Below are 25,932 nucleotides of genomic sequence, written 5' to 3'. Positions count from 1 at the left end.
GTTAGAAGATGGTCAGCAGCAGCAGCAACCGGGGGGTGGGGGGTTGGTTTGTTTTTCTTAAGTGGGTGTGTATTTTGGCCTTTGTGTTGATGAAGGCTGTTAATTTATTATTGATGTACATGGGGGGGTCTTTTCTTTCTGTATTCTGTTGTTGATATTCTGTGAAAATTTGAATTAAAAACATTTAAAAAAATTTTTTAAAGTCTCTTTAAAAAGCTTCCTAGTGACACTGAGGAGTGAGATGCCCTAGTAGTTGCTGCAATCCCTTTTGTTCTTGTATAATGTGATGGTTGTGTCATGCATATCCTCTGCAACAGAGCCTTCTCTCCAGCAGAGGTGGTGGTTTTCATGGAATTATGGTAGGAGGTGGGGTTTTCCACACTGGATTACTTGCACTTTTATTTTTATTATTTTTATTTTATATTTTATTTATTTTGTTTTATTTTATTTTTTTAAACTTTTATTTTATTTATATACTGTTTATGTTCTGTTGTTTCCAGATGCTTTCTTTGCTGCTAGGTAATCTACGGCTTTTCAAGTTCGAGTAATGGAGGGTTTTGAATGAAGCTCATACATGACAGGTATCTGTAGAAGAGCAACATGCACAGGCAAAGGCATGTCCATCCACACAAATATCAAATTGCCAGTTGTTTGTTCCTGTCTGCAAATACTTACACGTGGTGTCATACCTTTTTATAATGTATTGAGTGGTTAGGAATTGGAATGTACGGATTATGATTTCAAATGGGAGTTAGATGGGCACCTGAAGAGAATGCGCCTGCAGGATTTTGGGGAAAGAGCAGGAACGAGATTTACTCTAGTAGAGTGCTAGCATGTATACAATGGGTTAAATGGCCTCCTTCAGGGCTGTAAGCATTCTATGGGCAGGATCTTTCAGAACAGTGGACAGGGACTGCTTTACTGAGCGTTAACTGCCTACGGTTGTGACTTCTGCCTTCACGAGCTGTCAGCCATTGCAGTCCCAACAGAATTAGGTTTGTGTGGCACTCCAGTTCCGAACCACTTACTGCATTATAAAAAAGTATTTCACCATGTCACAACTTGTTCTTTTGCCTTTCACATGATATCAGTGTGCTTTTGTTCTTAACATTCTTGTCAATCGGGCTACAGGGAAGGGATGAGGGGTCGAGTGGAGGACTATGGGTAGTGGGGCTATGGCCTCGTTGGGAGTTGCTTCTGAAGGGCACACGGGATCGCCATAGGAAGTCTCCCCTTAGTCCCATCGCCCTAGACCAACCTGCGCAGTAACAACTGCCAGGCTAGCTACCTGGCATTAGGCATCCCTGCCATGGGTAACATAGAAGCGAGGTGGGGGATGGTGGGGTGGGGGGGGGGGGGGGGGGAAAGAGTTAATTAAGGGTCTCGTTAGGCCCAAAGGTGGATGGACTGCCAGACATCTCCACTTCCCCTGTCGTAATATAGGATTCAGGTTGGTAACAGCAATTTACTGCAGATGCTGGAATCGGAAACAAAAACATAAATACTGGACAATCTCAGCAGGTTTGATAGCATCTCTGGAGAGAGAAGGAAGCTAATGTTTAGAGTCTGCATGACTCTTTGTCAAAGGATTCAGGTAGGCTGGGCAGACAAATAAGCAGTGTGCTGACCATGCGCTGCATTTTATGAGCCTCTCCTCCTTCAAACCAGTGGGCGGAGGACCGTAAAATTTCACCTGTGGATTCAATGGTCTAAATTTCTCACAAAAATCACTTCAGTTTTACAGGAGAGAGAGGGGCAGACACACAATAGGAAGTGAAGGACTTTGGAGTGGAGATTCCAGTAATTTCCAGTGAAGCACAGGATGAGACATTGGGCTGGACAAAGTTTCCCAAATATGAAGGGGGTCAATGTACTGGAGGAATTTGGAAAGCTGGAGGAATTTGAAAAGGTGGACAAAAATCTTGAAATCTATTTGCTGGGTCACAGGAAATTTGGACAGTAAAGTGGAAACGTGTGATTTATGGACAAGACTTAACCCAATTTAAGATCAAACTGGACATACAGAAAAGTTGATTAGGACATTTAAGAAAACAACCCCTAAAATGAAGGAATGGATTAGCATCTGAGTAGTAGAGGGCATAGGTTGGGGTTCCCACCTTGAGATACTGCAACAGCCCTGCTACAAGATCAGATAAAATGATTGAAAGTTCAGTTTCACGTCAAACTAAAATACTGAGGTAGCAAATCACTGAGTTGTACTTAAGCAGGTATCTGGGCAACCAATTAATCCGAACCATAAGTATTTAGCTGCAGGCCAGGACAATTGCAAATTGCTTTGAACTTGCAAATATTTTGGATCTGGCGACATCTAATAACATAGCAACAGCTTTGGAGTTAAACGTGACGGAATCAGGCATAGTCAGCAGACAAAGTGGAGAATGGTCCAATGTTTGCAGATATAAAACTGGCAAATAACATGGGTTTAGTGAACAGAAGAGAATTGGATGTGGAGTAACACAACCAGGAGACTGAGCACCTATGGGAGAAGAAACCATTTCAGGAGATGATGTTATTGTGCAACAGCTATGCGAGGCCACGGAAGTAAACTGTAAAGGGATACAGGAAAATGTTGTGATCAAAAGAGAAGTTAATGCTATACAATAAGTTATAAGTGAATACATTTCATTTGTGATGCTAGCATAGTAAATGTGCAGTTTTCAGTTTACAACAAAGGTCATATACTGCAGCAATGAAATAAACTAAAAGTTGTCTTTAGAAAATTAAATTCAGCACACTAATTAGCTAGTCAATCTGTAATCTGATAATTGGTAGTACAGAATTAAAATATTGCTGGACTAAAAAGAGATGTATTGCTGAAGCTTTTCATCTTGAACTCATCAGGACAAACAAATTTCAAACAATCACAACAACCATAGGAGAAAAGTGGTGCTGATTGCTTGACAAGTCAACTCTGATTGGCCGAGGAGTGGCATGGAGAAAGCAGTGGGAAGTGTAGGCTCCCCAAGCTCCCGGGTAATTCAGAAAAGGTACAAGGCTTCACCCTGTTCTTTTTGTTTGCAGGGAGGAGTCCTTGCGTACAAATGTATATAGCTTCTAGTAAGCATAAATGAGCCAAGGTATGAACTCTACTGATATTTTAATTTGGTTGTTACTGTAGCTATCAACACACTCAGGATTGTTCAGCAAGCACTGCTGAATTGCAGTCACATTCAACAGTAGCAATTCTATTTTGGGTTTTGCCAGCTTGGGCTAGTGGAATACAGTTTGCACCCCACCTATTATCAACTGCCAGAGGAACATGTCACTTGATTCCATTAGCCAATCATTGGAATGTGTGACCTATTCACCCGGTATCACAATGACACTGAAATTTATACACAAAGTTGCTCATTTGTTTGGTAGGTAAAATATCTTTATGGACTGATGGCAGCATCCTATTATGGGAAAATACCATACAAGTAGCATGAAACAGCGTACTTAACTGTTGTTCAAAGTTTTGAAATACTTCCACAAAACACTGGGCAATTTTCAGGTCTGCGGATGATGAACTTTGTCCCATTGGCGAATTTGCATGATGCAGTGAACAATGATCTGCTCAGGATAGCCATTATCCTGCAGGATAGCTTTGGTGTGCTCTATTTCAGCAGTACATGCAAGGTAAGCAAATGGCTAGGGCCTGATTTACAAGATTGCTGTTAAGATCAATCTCAAAAAATCTGTGGAGCTATATGAATCCTAATGTGCATGTTGACTGGTGAAGGTAGGCTCACGGTAGACAATAGTGGAAAAGCCATTAGTGGATTTCTCCACAAGCGCATCGAGGAAAGGGAGACTACTCCACCTCAGAAGCAAATTGAAGCATGGAATGGAGAACATTAGGAAATCTTTACACAAGGCTGCCAGTTCAGATTACGGACATATCATCCCTGGAACACAAATATGCACAGGATAGGGCTCATTCCATCAAAAACATGTTTCTTGTGGAAACCTACAAAAATATATTCATTTGCAAGGACCAGTTCTTTGCAAACAGAAGGAATAGGTCTACACCTTGTGCGTTTTTTTTGAATTTCAGATACTGGACCCCTTATCTGGCAAATCCAGAAGGACCCAAAACCTGGCTACATTTGCAACTGTCAACACTCCCATTCTAGAGGCTACTGTACAATCTCCATCAGGTATTCCTGTCCATTCTATCTTTTATTAACAAAGGGTCGAGTTATAGGATTCCATCCATGTCCCCAAGCGAGATTATTTTTGTTCTTTTACTATTATAATTACATTTTTTTTCATAAATTTAGATTACCCAATTATTTTTTTCCAATTCAAGGGCAATTTAGCAAGGCGAATCCGCCTAACCTGCACATCTGTGTGTTGTGGGGGTGAAACCCACGCAGACAGGGGGAGGATGTGCAAACTCCACACAGACAGTGACCCGGGGTCGTGATCGAACCCAGGTCCTCAGCGCCGTGAGGCAGCAGTGCTAACCACTGTGCCACCATGCCGCCCTTTATTTTTAAATTCAAAAGATTTATTTGTGTGATGTGTTGGCTGTGAAGAGGTACTTCTGGTATGCTACATATTTGCGCCACAAGGCGCTGATCTTTGCTTACTGGGTTCCATCTTGTTTATTTCCTGTCGGGATTAACGACGTAGAAGCCAATCTGGTCCGCCCCCCATCCCTTTCCTTGCCCATCCCAGCTGAGTCTGGCTCAGCAGAGAAATCAGTCCAGCTTTTAAGTTTTAATTGATTATTATAGTATTTCCACCCCCCACCAACCACCCAGGACCCAAAATCCAATAAAATCCTTGCCAACCAATCAGCATCCTTTTTCTCGTGATTAAAACTGTTGTGATTGTTTGAACTTTGGCATTCTTGCATTTGTCCTGATGAGTGAAAGCCAAAAGCTTTGGTGACATATCTCTCTTTTCAGCAATCTTCTTAAATTTACCTGCCTATTTCCCATACTAATTGACCATTTTAATCATTTTTAAATTTGTCAATTATCACGAGTTCCCAATATTGGAAAAAAAGATGTTTGTACAAACCTCAGTCCAGGCTTTAAAACAATTCCTCATGGAGTTGTTAACTTCTGGGTACCACAAAAAATCCTGTTGTTGGAAACAAAGTGAAAATTCTGAGCAAAAGCAGAGGTTTTCAATCTCTTAACCTCATCAACTGTCCAAAGAAGTTATGAAGATAGAAGCAAAAGTGCAGCTCATCGAAATTAATAAATCACCAGTAAAGACAAAAACTGGTAAGCCGAGGATCATCGCAGCCAAGCTTAATCCTGTGTTTATCCTTCACCCACACATTTTTTACGATGCTGCCTCTGAAGATAATAAAATGCTTCCTTTCTGCTCCCAGTTCAGGAACAATAAAATAAATTACAGCTCCCATGTGCAACCTAGCACCTTGGGGAATGGGCAAACCTTAAATTGCACACATGCAGCCCCAATAAATACATCCTTCACTATTACATCCTGCATGAAGCAGAGCCTCAAAATCTCCCTGTATTTAATAAAAACAAGATATTGCCATCAGTTAGAACTTTTCATACGCTGCAAAAGAAAAATCAGAGAATTGTAGCTCATAATTAAAACAACTGTCTTTTAACATGCTGCACAATTTTGACTATTATTTCCAGCACCCCAATGAGCTCTTTGCATTTCCTTTCTCGTATACAATGATTCACGCTGAATTTGGTTTCTAATTGAATATTCTCCAAACTGCTTGTGCTATCAAACTGCCCCAGTTAAGTTCACGTAAATATGAAAATATCACCAAAGCGTTATAATAAATGCTTCAGAAAAATTTACTACATTAAAATATTTAATCAATGCTGGAACTTACAACTTTCAACGAAGTGCTTCGGTCTTCAAATGAAATGTTCTCATGCTGCCAATTAAATACATTATTCAATCAAATTAAAATTAGTTTAAATAATGACAGGCAGTAAAGCATGACTATCAACTTTTGGCATTCACACACATTTTAACACCTTCCAACACTCTCCAGTCTTGTGGCTGCATAAACCACTACAATATTTTTATTTTTCCAATTGCATTCTTCGTGCTGTGACTTACTCATTCTTAACAATCATTCACTATATGTGTTGATGGTAATCCTATTCATGGTAAGGGCTTGCTTAGGTTTGGCCACATCACAAATATAAAAAGAGGCAATTGTGTTCAGTTCCAGCTACAGCATAACCAAGAGTTTCTCAGCCCTTTATTTTAAAAGATAATTAATTACATTAGTCGCAATCTGAACTATAAATTTCAACTTGTAGTGTCGAGAATTTAATTAGATGATTGGAGCTTGCTTGGAAGCTTCAATTGACATAGCTAGTAATATTTGAATTTTAAAATCAGAGCTGTGTTTATGCATATTACCAGTTTTAATGCTGTTCTTATAACTTTGGGTTTCCTGTACAATGAAGCGGGATTCATATAATGACCTCAGGGCATTCAAAGTACTTTGCAGTGAATAAACTACATTTTAAGTGTAGACATTTGTAATACAAGGTGAGCATATAACATCCACTCATTTAGAACACAGAAACATTCACTGGTTTAATCTTTGAGCAGAATGATTGCAGCAGAACGTAGATGAGAACGACACACAGTTACAATTTATGAACATAGCTCGAATAACATTTTATTAAACTCATGTATTTAATCTTAGAATCCTTTCCTTTCCTCCAAGTGTATCTTGTCAGCTAACTCATGAGTTTTATTTAATTTTTGTTCTTGGGATGTGGGTAATGCTAGCAAGGTCACATTTAATCCTCATTTCTAATTGTCCTGAGGTGGTTGTTGGTCTTCTAAAACAGCTACAGTCTTAAGTAATGCTGATCAGTAACAACTTATATTTACTATATGAAATATCCAAAGGTGCTTCTAAAGGGAGTTAGAAAGCACAATATGACACAGCCACAAAAGGAGATATTGGGTTAGATGACCAAAGACTTAAGTCAAGAAAGGAGGGTGTTAGAGGAGGAAAGAAAGAGACAGAGGTGTAGGTAGAGAATTCAGGACGTTATAAAACAACGGGGTCACCAAAGGTTCAGCAATTAAAATTGTGGATGCAAAAAGGCCAGATTTAGGAGCGCAGATATATCAGAGGGCTGTGGGGGCAGAGGTGGTTCTTTTTTATTTATTTCTTTATGGAACGTGGGCATTGCTGGCTAGGTCAGCATTTATGTCCTATCCTAATTGCCCTCGAGTGGTAAGCCATCACTTTCAACTGCTGCACCCCTTGCGGAGTAACTACACCATAGTGCTGTTCGGGAAGATGTTCCAGGATTTTGACCCAGCAACAGTGAAGGAAAGGCGACGTAGTTCCAATCAGGATGGTGTGTGGCTTGGCGGGCAACTTGCAGATAACTCTTGTTCCCATGCATCTACTGCCCTTGCTCTTCTAATGGGTAGAACTCACGGGTTTGAAAAGATCTGTTGAAAAGCCATGGCAAGTTGCTGCAGTGCATCTTGTAGATGGTACACACTGCTGCTCTGTGCATAGGTGGTGGAAAATGTGAATGTTAAAGATGGTGAATGGGGTGTCAATCAAGTGGGTTGTTTTGTCCTGGATGGAGTCGAGCTTTTGAGTGTTTTTGAAGCTACATTCATCCAGGCAACTGGAGAGTATTACATCATACTCCTGACCTGTGTCTTGTAGATGGTGGACAGCTGTGGGGAGTCAGGAGTTGAGTTATTCTTCACATAATTCCCAGCCTCTGCCAAGCTCGTGAGCCACAGTATTTATATAACTGGTCCAGTTCAGTTTCTGGTCAATGGTAATTCCCTGGATGTTGATAGTGGGGTATTCCGCAATGGTAATGCCATTGAATGTCAAGGGGAGGTGGTTGGTTACCTCCTGTTGGAGATGGCTATTACCAGGCATAGGGTAGCACTAATGTGCTTGCTGCTTACCAGCCCAAGCTGGAATGTTGCCCAGATATTGCTGTATACGGGCACGGACTGCTTCAATATACAAGGAGTCACAAACAACGCTAAACATAATGGAATCATGAGCGAAAATCCCCACTTCTGACCTTGTGACAGAGGTCATTAATGAAGCAGCTGAAGATGGCTCAGCCTAAGGTAGTACAATGAGGTACTCCTGCAGTGACATTCTTAGACTGAGATGATTGACCGTTAACACCCAAAACCATCTTCCTTTGTGTAGGTATGACTCCAACAATTACAGAGTTTTCCCCAATTCCCATCGGCTTCAGTTTTGCTGGGCCACTCTTGGTCAAATACTGCCTTGATGTCAAGGGCAGTCCCTCTCACCTCGCTTCTCAAGTTCAGCTCTTTTGTTAACTTTTGGACTAAGGCTGTAATGAGGTCAGGAATAATATCCTGGCGGAACTCAAGCTGAGCACCAGCAAGCAGGTTATTGCTGAATGATTTCAGCTTAATAGCACTGCTGATGATCAAGAGTAGACTATTGCAGCTGCAATTATCCAGGTCGGATTTTTGTGGACAGGTCGTACCTGGGCAGTTTTCCACACTGCTGAGTATCTGCCAGTGTTGTAGCTCTACTGGAACAGTTTGGCTAAGGATGCAGTTAGTTCTGGCACACAGGTCTTAAGTACTATTGCTGGAACGTTGTCAGGGCCCATGGCCTTTGCAATTTCCAGTACCTCAGCCTCTTCTTGATATCATGTGGAATGAATCGTATTGGCTGGTGACAGGCATTTGTGAAGCTGGGAACCTCAGGAGGAGACAAAGATGGATCATCCACTTGATATTTCTGGCTGAAGATTGTTGCAAATGCTTCAGCTGAGCTCCCTCATTGAAGATGGAAATATTTGTGGATCTCTTTCTCATAATTCACAACTGGCTGTGGCAGGTCCATTAAGAGTTCAATTAATAGGAGACACAGGAAATCAATGACTCTGCTTATTTTGATTAAAGTTTGAAAAACTATATAATAGTGAACATTTGAAACAAAAAATAAGTAAGGCTGTCTTTTGCAGGCTGTGCTCAATTTAAGTTACGGGTGCACTCGTGAAGCCACCAGAGAACTCCACATTGAGTGGGAGTCTAGAGTTGCTCGGACCACTCTGAGCATGGGAAAAGACCAGTGCACAAAGCCAATAACTAGTCCGGTACGCCATCTCGGCAATACAGCACCATGTTATTTAATTCATTTAATAACAATTAAAATGAAAAGAAAAGAAAATCGCTTATTGTCACAAGTAGGCTTCAATGAAGTTACTGTGAAAAGCCCCTAGTCGCCAATTCCAGCGCCTGTTCGTGGAGGCTGGCACAGCAATTGAACCCGCGCTGCTGGACTTAGTCTGCTTTACAAGCCAGCTATTTAGCCCACTGTGTTAAACCAGCCCCAAATTGATGCATGGTAGCTTATAAAAATATGTCTGGTTTTCAGACAACTCCAGTTTTATAATAGACGGATTTATGAATTGTACCTGTATCAAAAATTAATGAAACAATAAAAATAGTTTTGGTTACATTTACCATTGTGATTAATAAACTACGTGTCGGTCAGGAGTGAAATTTATCCTACACATATATTTAAAAATTCTCCAGAACTTACGTTTGTTCAGTACAATTTACAGTGCTCAGAGATAGGAACAAAGTCAGAAGCATATAATAACATCTTTTTGCTAGAGTGAGGAATGGGGCAGCCAGAATGAGAGCTTTGTTTGTAACTGGAATGAATTGATCTCGCTCATAATTTCCCTCTACTTTGACACTATACTGATGTGGAACCAAAGTGACGTTCCTTCACTATCACAAGGTCAAAATCGTGAACCTGTGACACTATGGGAGTACCTATGTTACCTATGGACTGTAGAGGTTCAATTACCAGTTGTTTGTCGGCAATTAGATATGGGCAACAAATGTTCACCTCGTCAGAGGTGCTCATATCCCATGAACAAAAATAAAAAGTTAGAATAATCTTCTAATTAAATCTGTGATGCCTAGAGTTTTTCCTGCTGTATCCCAATTTAATACCTCAGACACCATTTAACCCTAGAGTGAAAATTTGGGTCAGGGTGTGAGAGGTGGGGTGCATATAGAGTGGGGAGTGGAGGTGTGTTGGCAGCCTTCAGTTTCTGAGCATGACCCCAGTTGCCAGAACACAAATCAGGATAGCCATTTTTCATTATTAAAGATCACCCATGAAACCTTTTTTTTTTTAAAACAACTATTTTGTGAACATGTTATCTTATGCACTCAGAGGCCCTACTAATATACAGGCATGCATGTTGTGGCACAATCTGTGAGCAGTCTGCATGTTCTCCTCATGTCTGCGTGGGTTTCCTCCGGGTTCTCTGGTTTCCTCCCACAGTCCACAAATATGCCAGGTTAGGTGGATTGGCTGTGCTAAATTGCCCTTAATGCCCCAAAAGGCGGGGTAGGGTTACTGGGATAGGGTGGAAGTGTTGGTTTTAGTGGGGTGCTCTTTCCCAATGGCCGGTGCAGACTCGATGGGCCGAATGGCCTCCTTCTGCACTGTAAATTCTGTGATTCTTACTGTGGCAGCGATTTGTGGTGCTGGATTGTATAAATTTAAGTAGCTCTATGTGAAATAATGGGCTGTGTGGATGGTTAACGGTTGCTTTGTCTTGCAGGGACCTTGTTCAGAGGAGGGGGGGGGGGGGGGGGGAGGATGTGCTTTGAATTTGGTTCTGCTTTTTGGGTGACTATTTTTCTAAAGTGACTGTTTCTTCACTGATTTTTCTGATGTTTGTTTACTGGGGGATGTGATGTTTTTAAAATGTTTATTCATGTGGGGGGGGGGGAAAAGTGGAGAAAACAATAGGGAGACAGACTGCTTGGTGCGAGGGGTGGGAGCTACCGAGTCAGCATGGATCAGCTGACTCTCGGAAGCGCAGTGGGGGGTGAGCAGGTGTTAAGCTGGAGCTTTACTTGGGGGTTGGGTTTCTAGTGTTGTTGCTGGGGGGAGGGGCGGAGCTTCTTTGCTGACAGGGGAGGAACTGTTACTAGGGGACAAATGGGAGGTCAGGAACATCGGCAGCCCGAGTGGAGACTCGAAGAAGCGGAGGGCGCAAGCTTGAGGCTGGCCTAAAAAGGGTGATGGCTAGTCGGCAGGGGGGGGGGGGTTGGAAGCCCCCCGTCCAAACTGATCACATGGAACGCGAGAGGACTAAATGGGTCAAGAGGGCTCGCGTGTTAGCGCATTTGATGGAACTGAAGGCGGACGTGGCACTGTTACAAGAGACACAGCTAAAGGTTACAGACCAGACGAGATTGAAGAAGGGGTGGTTAACCAAGTATTCCACTCAGGACTGGACTCAAAGACCAAGGGGGTAGCGATCTTGATCAGCAAACGAGTGACATTCGAGGCAGGGAGAATTGTGTCAGACAAGGGGGGTAGGTACATAATGGTGAGTGGGAAGCTGGAAGGGGTGCGAGTTGTACTTGTGAACAAAAATGCTGAACATATATGCTCCGAATTGGGACGGCGTGGAATTTATGAAGTGGGTGTTAGGTAATATCCCAGACTTAGAGTCACATAACCTGATCATGGGAGGGGACTTCAATACAGTCATTGATCCGGAATTGGACCGGTCAAAATCCAGGACAGGGAGGAGGCCGGCTGCGGCAAAGGAATTGAAGGGTTTTATGGAACAGATGGGGGGACTAGACCCATGGAGGTTGGTTTGCACGGCCGAGGACGAAGGAGTTTTCCTTTTTTTCACATGTCCACAAGGTATACTCACGCATCAACTTTTTTGTTCTGAGCAGGGCGCTAATACCGAAGGTGGTGGATACTGAGTACTCGGCAATTGCAGTGTCGGACCATGCCCCGCATTGGATGGATCTACAGGTTAGTGTGGAGAGAGGGGAACGCCCGCTGTGGAGACTGGGTGTGGGGTTGCTAGCGGACGAAGCGATATGTTGGCGGGTTAACTAGTCCATCCAGAACTACCTGGAAACAAATGATACGGGGGAGGTCTCTGCAGTGACGGTCTGGGAAGCTTTGAAGGCCGTAGCCAGAGGGGAATTAATCTTGATACGGGCCCACAGAGAAAAGGCGGAACGGGCTGAGAGGGACAGGTTAGTCGAGGAGATACTCCAGGCGGACAGGAGATACTCGGAGGCCTCGGACGCGGGGCTACTGAGGGAGCGGCGGAGGTTACAGGTGGAGTTTGGGCTGTTGACCATAGGGAAAGCAGTGGAACAGTTGAAGAAGGCAAGGGGGTGCGATCTATGAGTAGGGGGAAAAGGCAAGAAGAATATTGGCACACCAGTTCAGGAAAGAGAGGCGGCCAGAGAGATAGATAAAGTGAAGAGTAGAGACGGTAATACTGTCCTGGACCCAGCAGGGGTGAACAATAAGGACTTTTATAGTAAATTATAAGTCGGAGCTCCCGGCTGGGGTGGAGGGAACGTGGTGGAGGGGCTGGGAGCCCCAATTCATAGAATCATAGAATTTACAGTGCAGAAGGAGGCCATTCGGCCCATCGAGTCTGCACCGGCTCTTGGAAAGAGCACCCTACCCAAAGTCCACACTTCCGCCCAATCCCCATCACCCAGTAACCCCACCCAACACTAAGGGCAATTTTGGACACTAAGGGCAATTTAGCATGGTCAATCCACCTAACCTGCACATCTTTGGACTGTGGGAGGAAACCGGAGCACCCGGAGGAAACCCACGCACACACGGGGAAAACGCACAGACTCCGCACAGACAGTGACCCAAGCCGGGAATCGAACCTGGAACCCTGGAGCTGTGAAGCAATTGTGCTAACCACAATGCCACCGTGCTGCAATGGTACCGTACTAATTGAGATTGAGGAAATAATCAAGGGGCTGGAGGGCATGCAGTCGGGCAAGGCCCCGGGGCCTGACGGCTACCCGGTGGAATTCTATAAGAGGTTTTCAGAGATATTTTGCCCACTGCTGGTGAGGACATTTAACGAAGCAAGAGAGAAGGGAGTCCTCTCCCCTCCACCCCCCCAACAATGTCACAGGCCTCGATTTCATTGATCCTGAAACGGGAGAAGGATCTGGAGCAATGCGAGTCATGCAGGCCAATTTCTCTACTGAATGTGGATGCCAAACGGCTGGCTAAGGTACTGGCCTCAAGGATAGAGGACTGTGTCCCAGGGGTGATAGGGGAAGACCAGACGAGATTTGTTAAGGGCAGGCAACTCATGGTCAATGTTCGAAGGCTTCTAAATGTTATTATGATGCCCTCAGAAGGAGGAGGTGGAGATGGTGGTAATGATGGATGCGGAAAAGGCTTTTGATCGGGTGGAGTGGAATTATCTGTGGGAGGCGCTGGGAACGTTTTTTTGAGGCTTTAATGACTGGGTGCGTTTGCTCTATCAGGCACCAGTAGCGAGTGTGCGTACGAACTGGCTGAGGTCGGGGTATTTGAAACTACACCGAGGGACGAGGCGAGGGTGCCCCCTCTCCCCGTTACTGTTTGCTCTGGCCATAGAGCCATTGGCCATGGTGTTAAGAGCCTCTAGGAACTGGAAAGGGCTGGTTCGGGGGGATGGGGGAGGGGGTTAGAGCACCGGCTCTCGCTCTACGCAGATGACCTGCTCTTGTACATTTCAGATCCGTTGGAGGGGATGGGGGAAGTAATGCGAATCTTGGGGGAATTTGGCAATTTTTCGGGGTATAAATTGAACGTGGGGAAAAGTGAGATGTTTGCGATCCAGGCAAGAGGACAGGAGAAGGGACTAGGAGAGCTGCCGCTTAGAATGGTAGGGAAGAGATTTCGATATCTGGGAATCCAGGTGGCCCGGGAATGGGAGGCACTGCACAAGTGAAACTTATCCTGGTTGGTAGAACAAATGGAAGGGGACTTTAAGAGATGGAACATGCTCTCGCTATCACTGGCGGGGAGGGTACAGACCGTGAAAATGACAGTCCTCCCCAGATTTCTGTTTGTCTTTCAGTGCCTCACCATCTTCATCCCCAAGGCCTTTTCAAGCAGATGAATAAGATTATTTTGGGCTTTGTGTGGGCGAGTAAAACCCCACGAGTGAAGAAAGTGTTGCTGGAGCGCAGTCGGGGGGAGGGTGGGTTGGCGCTGCCGAACTTCTGCAATTACGAGTATCGGGCCAGCGAGAACGGCAGAGGTGCCGTTACCAGTGCTCCCAAACTGGTGTCTTTACATAACGCCGCCTCCATCCGCTCCCATGCCGGCGCTTCCCCCACTGCCTAATCATGGCTATATTAGCCGCCCAGGACTAATTGCAGAAGTTCGGCTCCAGCAACACTTTCTTCACTCGTGGGGTTTTACTCGCCCACACAAAGCCCAAAATAATCTTATTCATCCACTTGAAAAGGTTTTGGGGATGAAATTTCCAAGGTGACATCGAAGGTCGATCAATATTGAGATTTTATGCCGACATTTGTGCTAAATCTAGCTTTGCGCAAACACATACTGGCAAAAAGGAATCATCACTTTCAATGCATGCAATGCGATATCAGAATAGTCAGTCTTCACACTGAACTAGAATTCTGCCAGATAAACTCTGGATTGTGTTTCCTGTAAAAAAAATTATTGAATGAAATTTCAATAAAGTTATTTCAGTTCTGGGCAAATCCAGGTCTTCAAGCTGACACCGAAAAGGACCCAATCAAACTTTGCATCTCTTTTCCATTATTTTATAGAACCCTACAGTGCCGAAGGAGGACATTTGGCCCATCAGGTCTGCACTGACCCTCTGAAAGAGCACCCTACCTAGGCACTCCCCCACCCTATCGCAAAGTGCTCTTCCAGGTGGCTGAAATGGTTAATCATCACGAGTGAGACACTGTTTGATTTTATTGTCAAGACAGAAATTTAGAAAAGTTGGGGGCAAGAGTCATAGCTCAACTTCAGCATATTACTTTTCTAAAACGCAATTTTTTTCAATGAATGCTGAAAGTCAATCATTCAATTGAGAAATTTGTTTTGTATGCTTACATTGCATTTTTGCATTCAGTATATTTAGCTTCCTTAATAATGACATATGCATGGACACATCATGTTTTGGTCACAGAAAATCAACCAACTTATTTTTTGGGAGCCCTTGCAAATTGAAGCAGCTGATGATTAACCATTTGAAATGAAATGAAAATCGCTTAATGTCACAAGTATGCTTCAAATGAAGTTACTGTGTAAAGCCCCTAGTTGCCACATTCCGGCGCCTGTTCGGGGAGGCTGGTACGGGATTTCAGCCACCTGGAAGAGGTAGGGTGCTCTTTCAGAGGGTCAGTGCAGACATGATGGGCCAAATGTCCTCAGTTCAAACATCCTTCCTTGCAATAACCAGTACACCTCAATGTGAAACAACGCATCATGATCAGGCAGGTCCAAGTTTTCATACAGGTATACAAACCGATGCTCATGAAGCGGGTGGGGTTTAATGTAGTTCACAATGGTTATGACCCGCTCTGTGCTCAGCTATTTAGTTGTTCCCCCCCAATACTGCAGAGAATCTAAACAGCAGATGGAGCAACTCTCTTCACCACAACGCACGCACACCTGACGTGTGGTTTGCCATCACTGGAACACCATCTATACAAAATCCAACTGTGCAATTCCAGAGAATACTTGTGTTGTCCAAGGGAATATTTTCACTGTCCATGTACCCCTGTAACACACTGACTATTCCAGTGCCATGCCATGGTTAGAAGTGAGAGACAGAACAGAATATTGTCAAGAATACTATTTGCCCACATGAGCCAGTGTGTGCATCACGTCCTTCAGTGCTCACATCAGTTTGAAGAGCAAAAGCACAGGTGGGTTTCATGTGCTCCACCAGCATGGTTTCCTGATCAGCTGCAATTGCCTCATGTCTTCACTTCAGCGAGAGAGGGCACAATTATAAGTCTATTTGTCTCTGACTCCACGAATATTATTTTAACCATTTTGATTGCAGCAGATAAAATCAAATTTTCTACAACTGTGTGAGGCTTCTTTATTCGTGCAATCTGATAGTACACCTAAAAATATACTTTGAGCTTGTTCAGACAGTTACGGCTCTTTTCAACTGAAATTGTTACTGCAAAATTTCCTCTCTTCACTGTTGGTTTTATATATAACATTCATTGGAATCTAAAATGAGTTAATTTTGTAAAGCTCTTTGATGCTACATAAATGCAAGTTTTTTTAAAAAACTGTGCATTGATCTGCCTTACTTATTTTGATAATGGACTATTGTCACTTATCCTCATTGGTACCACACTTACCTTGGAATCTGAATGTCACATCCCACTTCAGAACATGAGCATAATCTAGATTCATATTTAAGTGTGTTACTGAAGGAGTTCTATATTGTCAGAGGTCTCGAGGAATTAAGGGCTATGGAAAGAGAGCGGGTAAATGGAGTTGAAATCAGCCATGATTGAATGGTGCAGTGGACTCGATGGGCCGAATGGCCTTACTTCCGCTCCTATGTCTTATGGTCTAAGGTGCCATCTTTCAAGTGAGACAATAAGCAGAGACTCATCTGCCCCTTTCGTGTGGACACAAAGTAACCTATGGCATTATCTGGAGAAGGGAGGGTTCTCCGGCACAACATTTATCCCTCAATCAACTCATCTTTAGACAGATTAATGATCATCCTCTTGTTGTTTGTCAGAAAATTGGCTAGTGAGTTTCTTTAACATAACAATAGTGACTACATTTAATTTAATTCATTGGCTATAAAACACTTGGAATCTCTTAAGAACACAAAACACAATTTAAAAAGTAATATATTAATGATCTGGAAAAGAGTTATAATGGCTTTGGAATTTGCAGCATTATAGAGACCCACATTGCAGAAGGAGGCCATTTGGCCGATCGAGTCTGCACCCACCCTCTGAAAGAACACCCTACCCACGTCCACTCCCCTGTCTTATGTCCGTAACCTAGCTTATATATCCCTGGACAGTAAGGAGCAATTCAGCATGGCCAATCCAACTAACCTGCACACCTTTGGTGGCATGAAACCGGAGCACCCGGAGGAACCCACGCAGACACGGGGAGAATGTGCAAATTCCACCCAGTCACCCGAGGCTGAAACTAAACCCAGATCCCTGGCCCTGTGAGGCAGCAGTGTTAACCACTGCCGCCCCTGTGAAACTTTATTTTTAATGTAATTTAGTTACCGGGTGTGGACATCACTGGCTAGGTCAGCAATTACTGCCTATTCCTACTTGCCCCCAAGGTGGCGGTGGTGAGCTTCCACCTTGAACTGCTGCAGTCCTTGCGACAAAGGTAGTGTTGACAAGGAAGTTCCAGGATTTTGGCCTACTACAGCGAAACAGTAATATATTTCCCAGTCAGGGTGGTGTGTAACTTGAAGAACTTGGAGGTGTTTTTCTTGTGTGCCTGCTGCCTTTGGCCTCCTCAGGAGCAGAGGTCATGGGGTTGGGAGGGGCTGTCAAGAAACCCCTGGTCCACTTAACAAAACAAGCAATGTTAGGGAGGATAGATACTAAATACCTGAGCTAAGGGTACGAAAACAATAATTGCTTTGTAAACACATTTAATCCATTAAAAGTGCACCACATAAGATCTTTTGCAATTCACTGTTGTGTATGCTTGAGAGTCAACCAAGGATGCATTGCTTTCAGTCATAAGTACCCATTACAACATTTGAGAGAGTACCATAGTTGACATCTAATTATCAAGATAATAATATAGTCCAGATATTATAAAACTAGGATGAACAGCTCAAACCAAGTCACACAAGACTTACAATTTCACTGCAGCTTGTTGTGACCTCTCCCTCTACTCAATAATCCTTAAAGAAATAAAAACAAAAATTGCTGGAAAAACTCAGCAGGTCTGGCAACATCTGTGGAGAGAGTGCTTTATGGAGCTCTGACCGTTGTTCTAATTATTAACACATTCTGGCATTTTACATTTATGCCATTATCAGCACCTTATTTAGTCTTTAACACTACCACTGACACTCCTTTTGTCTTGTGCCCGTGACATCTTTGTCAAATCTGTCCTTTTCCCTACAAGGAAGTGCTGATAATAGCATAAACGTTAAGATAACAAAATGTGTTAATAGAAGAAAAGTCAGCTCATTGTGAAGGTACTTTCTCCACAGATGCTGCCAGACCTGCTGAAATTGCCCAGCATTTCCTTTTATTATTTCAGATTTCCAGCATCTGCAATATTTTGCTTTTAATCTTTAAAGAAAACAAAGTTAACAGCTCTTTGCGTAAGGGAGAGGTAACAAATCTTTTCCTGCAGAAACTAATTTAATAAAAGTGCTGTCTAATAACACTTCAAAACTGAACTGTTCTGGAACCATTTCCAAACAGGGCTACATCATATGGGGCACTGTGATCCCTTTCTCCTCCCCCTGATGGAGCCTGCCACAGAAATAATAGCTGCGCCATAGATATTTAATGGCCAACTAACTGGCCGTTCATTAGCTGGAGCAGGAGTCACACCTCAGAGCTGCTGGTCAGAGGACAATAAGTTGCAACAGATCAGAACTTTGCATGTGTTTGAGGGTTGGCATGGGAGTGTAGGCCCAAGGAGGATTGATGGTGGTGGCTGTTAAGGAGGGAGCCTGTGTAAGGAAAACTGCCACGCTGGCCGCTTGTCATGGGTCCCTCCCACCACCGCTGGCTTTAAGTGGGAATTTATTACCCACTTAACTCGAGGACTTCAGTTGGTCCATTGGCAGACAGACCAGCTGACACCATCCCACCGCTTAGAAAATTGCAGTGGGAGCAGGGGTGGGCAGGTAGGTGGCAGGCATGTCACCTGTTGGATTTAACATTCCCCATGCCTTCAAACTCATCAGCGGGGAGTATTAAACCCAGCCCACCGAGTCGGAGTGTTGACCAACCACAGCACGGGTAAACTTCGAACTCTAGAAACATGAAATTAAGTGATTTCCTCAGTCAAGAGTAGTAGAGAACAGCCAACATATTTCCTTAATAAAATGTTCATACTTAATAATACTATTGTTACATCACAGGGTCTTCCATTGCTGCCCACTTCTTCTCTCACTTCTTTGCTTTCTGCAAATCATATGTAGTTTCCATCTCCATAATGTCGCCGAACTCCACCTGGGCCTCAGTTTATCTGCTGCTGCTTATGCCTTGTTACCTGCAGACTTCACTGCTCTAATGAAATTCTACTGGTATCCACATCCTCCCCTTCATTTACTTGAGAGCACACAAAATTCTGCTACTCATGTCTTAACCCACACCATTGTCATGTGAGAGTACCTTTAAGAAATGGGTGTTTATAAATGAGTGTGTATATGGATATCTGTAGTGAGAGTACCTTTTAAGAAATGGGTGTTTACTACTGCAGTGATGTCAGAGAGTGGGTGGAGCTGGGCTGTCTGTCAGCTTTTACTTTCGTTTTTGAGCAGGCTGCAGGGTGTGTTTTAGTTTTGTTTTCAGTGTTGGAGCTGAAGCCAGACCAAGCAGGTGTACTGCTGTTCTCTCTGCCATCAAAAGACTATCTCTTGATCATTTGGTGAATTCAGAATTATAAATATTCTCAGTACGAAGTCTTACAACACCAGGTTAAAGTCCAACAGGTTTGTTTCGATGTCACTAGCTTTCAGAGCGCTGCTCCTTCCTCAGATTCACCTGAGGAAGGAGCAGCGCTCTGAAAGCTAGTGACATCGAAACAAACCTGTTGGACTTTAACCTGGGGTTGTAAGACTTCGTACTGTGCTCACCCCAGTCCAACGCCGGCATCTCCACATCATAAATATTCTCAGTAGTGAAGTTAAGCCGGGTGTCTTTCTGTTTTGAAGGTTTTTTAATTCTTATGGATGTTAAAAGGAAAGCTTAATTCATTACTTAGTGTTGTATTCTTTGGGGGTTATATTTGAATTAATGGTTGCTAAGATGTTCACTGTATGTTTTAAAAAGGTATTCTTGAGTTCATAGAATAAATATTGTTTTGCTTTAAAAAATACTTTTCAATTTCTGCTGTACCACACCTGTAGAGTGGGCCGTGTGCTCCCCATACCACAATCTAACGAAAGTTGTGGGTCAGGTGAACTCCATGATACACTTTGGGGTTCTCTAAACCCTGGCCATAACACCATATGGCAATCACCCTTTACCCATGCTCAATGATCTATATTAGCTCCTGGTTAAGCAACATCATATACCAATCACCCTTTACCCATGCTCATTGATCTATATTAACTCCTGGTTAAGCAACACCTTGATTTTAGAATTCACATTCTCAGTTTCAAATCACTCCATGGCCTATCCCTTATATTCTCTGTCAGGGCCTTCAGCCCTACAACTTTCCAAGATCTCTGTGCTCTTTTAATTAATGTCTCTTCAGCATCGCAGATTTGAACCACTCCACCACTGGAAACTGTTCCTTCAGCCATGCCTTAAACGGTGTAATTCCCTCTTTACACCTCTGTCTCTCAACCTCTTTTTCCTCCAAAAGCTCTTTGACCACATTTTTAGCCATCTGCTCTAATATCACTGTTGTTCAGTGTCAAATTTTGTTTAGTAACATTCCAAAGTGCCCTGGGACATTTTACCATACTAAAAGCACTATATTAATATAAAGTGACTTTTTATTAGCTGTTGTACGTAATACAATTAAATGCTTTTGTGCACAGAGAGCATAAGAACTCATTTCAACTTTAACTTACTGTCCAAAATCTTGATGCCGGTTTCTAAAAGTAAAATGTTTTGGTGTATTTACTTAATGCTGGAGCTGTACGGAGTTGAATCATCTTGGAAAACTAAGACAAACCTGCCCTCTAATATTCACACAGTCTAAATCAAAGTAAAAAAACAGATTTTACCTTGTTACCTTCTTCTTTAGCGCCAGAATTTAAAATTTTAACGAAGGAGTAGAACAACTGCCGTATTCTGGAATCTCCTACAAAAGTTACGTATTTGTTCATAAGACAGCTCTTGACTTCACTGAAAGAAACAATGTTACAAGTTTAACTGGGAAATGATCAAAATTAGTTCAGTTGAATTAAAAACACACACCGATATCTCCTGTTCATTTACAGTTCTAATTAAAACTTTGTAACATTTCTGTTTTAAATGGCCATGCAAACAGTATTTGGAACAGCCAACATTCCAGCCACAGATGAAGAGAAACTGTACTAGCTGGAAAGGCTAAATAAGCACATTAATGGCAAGGTAATCAAGGAGAGGATAGAGATGCCAAGCGATGAAGATAAACTTGGTTTGAGATTGATAGAATGCAGTGCAAAGTATCGTATTTTCCCTTGTTTCCACAGAGGTTGTGGATTAGTACTGAAGAACAGAGTCAGAATTATTATTCGAAAATAATTAGTATACAATAAATTATTCTAAATGAAGACAGACAAGACACCCTGACTTGAAGGTTTACATCTGAGGATCCAGAAGGAAGGAGAACTCTTTGAAGCTCAAATTAAAATTTTCCCTCTTCAAAAAAATGGGATAAAACAAGGAATTATAGACCTGTAAATCTTCAATTACTGGTTTTTTTAAAAAGTGTATGAAATTGCTAGACACTTTGATGAACAATTAATCAGGACTACTTAGTATAGATTCTGAAAGTCTGACTAACCTTACAATTCTTAACAGAAATAGAAGCTAGAATAAGGAAAATTACTATATATGGATTTCCAAAAAGAATTTACCAGTGAAGCACAAGCCTTTGACGTTTAGTCACTGTGTTAATGTAAAGGAAATGGCAGCAAGTTTGAACACAGCACACTGCCACAAATAGCATTGTGATGATCAGATAATCTGTTTTTGTAGCGTTGATGGAGGATGGATATTTGCCGAGGCATTGGGGAGAATTCAAAACTCGTGTCAGTTTTGATTTTTGCAATTAATTTCTGAAGCAGGTCTTGAGCCTGAAACCTGGTGACCAAGAGTGCTGCCAATGTATCTGTATAATAGTGAACAGCAGTTAACAGAGAGTCAGAAATCAAAGATCACATTCAAGGTTATATTTGGAAAGGAGAAACTTAACACAGTTACGAAGATCTTAGATTTTGGTATGGCTAACTTTAAAGAAACGAGGCAGAGACTGTGACAGAAAAATCAATTTGGCTCAATTCAGGACCAGTATGTACCCATAACAGGAAAGAGTTCTACTTCCCAAATAAGACTACCATGGTTGACCAAACAGGTGAGACACAATGTAAACTTAAATAGTTAGAGCATGTAATAGTGCAAAAAGCAAGAGGGATCTCAGAGATACAAGCTTTGACAATTACATAAAAGGGCAGTATTCCCTTAAAAGCAGATGGGGCATTGTTGCAAATGAAAACAAGGAAATAACAAACTTTTGAGTTATTTATTTGGCTTGGATTTTGGGGTCAGCAGTGAATGAAGGGTACTAACTGATTATTACATTTCTTTTGCCCAGACTTCCAATGGACTTTTGCATTGCAACCTGCAGTGATCAGTATTCCAAAATAGCACAACACCCTCTACAGGGTTTCTGTCCTGTATAAACAGGGCAAATGACATCTCCATGACAAAATAGATTGAAGAATCATTACTGAGACATGCAAAGTCAGGATGCGCAAGTTAGAATAGTTAATTCAATGGTAAATTATTTACAGAATGAAATATAGAGGAGAAAAGAAAGATAGGATTAAGAGAAAGATGAATTAAAAAGTAAAAACACAAAGGCTTTTATTTAATTTTAAGTTCTAAAACGATAATTAAAATCTGAATGAATTAGATACAAGTTAATTTTCAGTGTCAGCGACATTGTTTAGCTGTAATTAAATCTTATAACAATTTACACAGAAATGAACAAGCCTCCAACTATTTCTGCATGTTTAGTAGGTTCCACATAAGTACCCAACTTCACACGTTTCCAAACCTCTCAATGTTGAAGCTTCTCGGCAAAATGCCAATAGACAACAACATCTGGAGCAACAGGAGAACACGGTATCAACTTCCCAATGGACACTGGAAGTTGTTGAATTATTTACACTTCATCAATACTGATAGCCTCACTGTTTTATTTTTGTAAAATCTGGGCCGGTGTGTCAGTCTTCACAATGAAGGATGATAATATTTCTAAATTTCTTGAAAAGTTAGGTATAAGTCAAGAACTTGAGCTCACTGAAGGTCAATAGTATTAGAAAAGAAATACCTGCCCAAAAGGCCTGAGCGTTTACAGCCATATTTTAAAAGATGAGCAAACTACATGTCCTTTAACCATAATCTTCCAAAACGCTCTCAATTCAGGAATTGTATCTTTTGATTTCTGCCCCTTAGACAATTTGGTATCTACTAAACCACTGCTACTTTAATCCCATGAGCTTCAATTTTGCCAGCAAGTCTTTTATGTGATATTTCATTAAAACCTTATGGCTGGTTTAGCTCAGTGGGCTGGATAGCTGATTTGTGATGCAGAACAAGGCCAGCAGCGCGGGTTCAATTCCCGTACCAGCTTACCCGAACAGGCGCCGGAATGTGGCATCTAGGGGCTTTTCACAGTAATTTCATCCTTGTGACAATAAAAGTTTATTATTAAATTCCACAAACACACCATACTACAGTATTGAGTTCTAATAAGTGATAAAGAAGGTGGATCAACTAAGTTAACCAAACAAATCAATCCATATTTATCCCAACTGCCAATTATTCAGTCCCAGATTAATGCCTCAAACGTTTCTCACCATTGACGTCAGGCTAATTGGATTGTAATTGGCAGATGTATCTTCTCTTTTTTGGAAAATGTATCATTCTTATAATCTTCCAGAAGGACTGGAAGATATGGCCAGTACCTCCACAGGTTACACCTTTTCAACAACATTTTGAATGAGTGACTGGGAGAAGAATAACGCAAGTAATAAAGACAAATAATTTCTGGAAAAATTCTGAGGCCGGGATTCTCCAATCCTGTGGCCAAATTCTGACGCCGGCGTGAAAAGCGGCGCGAGCCACTCCGGCATCAACGGGCCTCATGTGGCAGGTATTCACCCCTTCCTAGGGGGCTAGTACATTGCCGGAGTGGTGTCCGCTGCTCCGGCGCCCGAAAACCAGTGCACCATGGCCGGCACAAGTCTGCGCATGCGAGTGGGTTCCCATCCCCACGCCAGCGGCCGGGCAATATGGCAGAGCCCTACAGGAGCCCAGCGTGGAGGAACATAGGCCCCCCATGGAACTAGTCTGCCAGAACTGCGAGGTCCCACCGGGTGGGACCACGCCGGGGGCAACTTGGTCGAACTCGGCGGGCACTCGACCCGTCGACGCCCGGAGAATCGTTGGGGGTGGCTGCTTTCAAAGGCCCCCGACTGGTGCGGCGGCGAACCCGCGGGCGCCCGAGAATCAGCGGGCCAGCGAATCCCAGTCTGAATGTTTTTCTCTCACAACGGCCTAGATTTGCTGCCAGAATAAGGGGAAGTTTCATGAGCTTGGTGTCCTGTTAATGTGCAAACCATTCAGCAATTTGTGGTGAGGAAGAGATGACCCATGAATTGTCACCAATAGATTGATGTTTTAGTATCACTTGTCTGTTAGCCTTATGAGAATAGCAGCTCGCCTCAATTTCCCTATGAGTTTCAAGAAATCACAGCATTTATACATTAATTGTCAAACGAGCATGCACAGAAAGTTAGGCAGCACAAGCCCTTTTTTAAATAAGGAAATTTGTGTCTACAATGTCACGTCACCCGGGGCTGGTTTAGCACAGTGGGCTAAACAGCTGGCTTGTAAAGCAGAACAAGGTCAGCAGTGAGGGTTCAATTCTCGTACCAGCCTCCCCGAACAGGCGTCGGAATGTGGCGACTAGGGGCTTTTCACAGTAAATTCATTTGAAGCCTACTTGTGACAAGAAGCGATTTTCATTTCATTTCATTTCTCTCAAGCTCAAAACAGGAACTGAAATAGTGGCATCTCATACCTCGAAATAGCGTTTTTCCCCAATGTTTTTCTCAACTTTTCTTTGTCACTTTCTCTCACTCTCAATTTAATAATTCTTTCCCTCATTCTCTTTCTTTATCAGATTTGACTAATTAACCTAATTTCCTTCTCAATAATTCCTTAATTGCTTTTTAATTCTTAAATCTTGTTTCCATTGTTCAAGATTTATTAGATAGCCTGTTGCTCTTGCAATTTCTTACTTTATTACTTCTAGAAACTGGCTGAGGGAAAAACTAATGTGGCGCACTGAGATGCTCCACTATAGCAAAAACTGGGCCCATATCTTTTGGAACTGACAGTGAGTCAGCCTTCTAGATTTAAGGATGGCCAAAGAAACAGGTGTCAAATAGGGATGTCTCAAACCAGGTTTCAAATTTAAGGCAATACTGGAAGGAATGAGAAATTAACTGAACACATTAACTGGTTTTACCTGTTGGGGAAACCTACAAACTGCAAGAGCAATTCAATGTGGTGTTTGGTATGACAAAAATTCAGTGCTGCCCTAAAGATAAGAGGCTCCATTTGTATAGTTAAATACTCATGGTCAACAAATTAGGTAACAGACAGCAAAAAGCTGGTGCAGTTATAAATAGAATGGATTAAATAAATAATGAGAGAGGTCATGAATGTTTGAGAAATAAAACTTGCAAGGGATATCAAAATTAGCATAAGTGCTACTGTAAGGAACCTCTTTTAAATCTTTGTCTGACCCTTGATTCCCGTTTTAATTTCTGTTCTGCTAGCTGCTTCAATTCTGCACACTTTGGTTTTGAACTGAAACACCCCTGGTGCTATTTGAACTGACCCAAGCACCTCCCTCAGTCCAGTGGGCTATTTGAAATAGTCCAGTGGTGCAATTTTGATTGACTTGGCTAGTAGCCAATCAACGCTTCTGAAATTCCGTGACTGGTTCAGTTCTCAGTTGATTGGTAGAGCATTTCAGAGGTTTTTGGGAAAAAGAAGCGCAGACCCCATTTTAATTCTTAGACCTGGACAGCAGCAGGTTTAAAACACTCTGTTAGTTAAGGCTGGCAATTAAAACATTCTCCACCTAAGCCTGTCAAAGTAGCTTTTGATTGAAATGCTGCAAGCAGTCTCTCC

The 25,932-nt window shown here is 42.5% G+C and overlaps 1 protein-coding gene across 1 annotated transcript in view; it reads right to left on the bottom strand.

The window, feature by feature from the left end:
* Positions 1–25,932, bottom strand: part of casd1 (CAS1 domain containing 1) — a 179,347-nt gene that overhangs the window by 64,085 nt on the left and 89,330 nt on the right. The window contains exons 4-6 of the mRNA XM_072509039.1: positions 20,742–20,862; positions 5,837–5,881; positions 5,032–5,094 (exon numbers count right to left, since the gene is read on the bottom strand). Of these exons, the coding sequence (XP_072365140.1) occupies positions 5,032–5,094; positions 5,837–5,881; positions 20,742–20,862 (229 nt within the window). The remainder of the gene's footprint in view (positions 1–5,031; positions 5,095–5,836; positions 5,882–20,741; positions 20,863–25,932) is intronic.

This window comes from Scyliorhinus torazame, chromosome 6, assembly GCF_047496885.1.
Source record: "Scyliorhinus torazame isolate Kashiwa2021f chromosome 6, sScyTor2.1, whole genome shotgun sequence".
Taxonomy (NCBI): Eukaryota; Metazoa; Chordata; class Chondrichthyes; order Carcharhiniformes; family Scyliorhinidae; genus Scyliorhinus; species Scyliorhinus torazame.
Note: the sequence above shows the minus strand (reverse complement) of the source record. Positions and strands in the feature narration are given on the sequence as shown.